The sequence below is a fragment of the Microtus ochrogaster genome, chromosome 7, assembly GCF_000317375.1.
Source record: "Microtus ochrogaster isolate Prairie Vole_2 chromosome 7, MicOch1.0, whole genome shotgun sequence".
NCBI lineage: Eukaryota > Metazoa > Chordata > Mammalia > Rodentia > Cricetidae > Microtus > Microtus ochrogaster.
Window position 1 is genome coordinate 18,175,571 of NC_022014.1, and position 1,577 is coordinate 18,177,147.

The following is a 1,577-nucleotide window of genomic DNA, read 5'->3' on the forward strand; positions in this document are numbered from 1 at the left end:
GACAGGAATAGACAGCCTTGCATCCCCAGTGCATGGGAGTGGACAGAAATGGACAGCTCTGGACCTTCTGGACCCACTTCTTCCAATTAGCCTCAGACACTCAAGAGTCACCCATGCCAGGAATTTACTCCAAGTGTGTGACAGAGGTGTTCTTTGGTTTCACCTATTAGGACCAGGTCTTCAACTATGCAGTAAGGGTACCAAGGCTGCAAGCTCTTGGAGTAACACCTGAGCTGACCTTGTCCCTTCCTGCTTTTATAAACACGCTCTGTGTCCTACAGAGCTGGCCTTACCCCAAACTCACTTCTCAGTGTTTCAACTATTCTCAGACCAACAAAGCAGTGTCCATTTCAAGTAATGTTTCTGGAATATCTCAAGATTCAGTCATTTGCAAGCAGTGGTGGTGCATGCCTTTAATCCCAGCACTAGGGAGGCAGAGGTGGGTGGATCTTTGTGAGTTCGAGGGCAGCCTGGACTACAGAGCAAGTTCCAGGACAGGCTCCAAAGTTACACAGAGAAACCCTGTCTCAACAAAACAAAAACAAAAAGATTCAGTCCTTTACAGTGTCTCCTCTTTCTCTTAGATCATACCTCACCTACTCCTGAATCCCTTCCAGCCCCTCATATCTCTCTCTCTCTCTCTCTTGTATCCATCCCTGGTGCACCTGTCCCTCTCCAAATCCTATGTCTCACCTAGATTCCTACAAGAGCATCCAATAGATCCACCAATCCTTCCCCATCTTTATTTTCTCCTCCTTTCTTCTGCTCCAAGGTCTCCTAATGTTCTTTCCCTGGCCTCATTAGCTGCTATATCTGTCCATGGTCTGGGTGTTCCCCACCCCTGGAGTGGTTCACCTTTCCCAGATTCTTCCCTGCCCTTCTGGTTTCTCCTTCATAAGCAAGAGTAGAGCGGAGGTTGGAGACTCCGGTGGGAAACACACATCAAAAGAGTTTGGGCAACTGTGACACAGGTTGTATGAACCAGTCATCTAGGTCAGAGCCCGATGCTCAGACAACCTCACCATTGTGAGGAGTCTTCAAAGAACATGTTTCTGGAAGTAGGTAAGAAAAAACAACTGAAAGAGGAAGGTTCCAGAGCCCTACCCATGATCCAAGCAAAGAACCTCATCTACCATCTATTATACACCTTGAGTTTTTATATAAAATTTGGACTGAGATGTGTGGTCATGTGATTGCCAGTGCTATCCTCCCTGGTTGTGTTATCCGGAATTATCTCGAGTCTCATAATTCCCAACACCGGTTGTGAGGTTTGGTTCATGAAGTCAAAGAAATGTGTTGCCTAGGATAAAGTGGATACTCATGGAAGGTCAGTTCCCTAATGTTACCCTCCAGTTCTGACTACAACTCCCACAATTCCAGTGGGAGTTACTCACCAGTAGCCCAGACCCTGGGGCTCTTGAACTATCTTCATGACACAGATGACAGAATCCTTGAGATCTTGGCTTAACAAATCTGGGGTGGGAGGGGGGAAACACAATGAGGGGGCAGAGAATGGGGTGATCTCTCTCTTTCTCTCTCTCTCTCTCTCTCTCTCTCTCTCTCTCTCTCTCTCTCTC

The 1,577-nt window shown here is 47.1% G+C and overlaps 1 protein-coding gene across 1 annotated transcript in view; it reads right to left on the reverse strand.

The window, feature by feature from the left end:
* The window catches only part of Spaca3 (sperm acrosome associated 3), a 5,761-nt gene that overhangs the window by 2,650 nt on the left and 1,534 nt on the right, over positions 1-1,577 (reverse strand). The window contains exon 3 of the mRNA XM_026780985.1: positions 1,395-1,473. Coding sequence (XP_026636786.1) covers positions 1,395-1,473 — 79 coding nt within the window. The remainder of the gene's footprint in view (positions 1-1,394; positions 1,474-1,577) is intronic.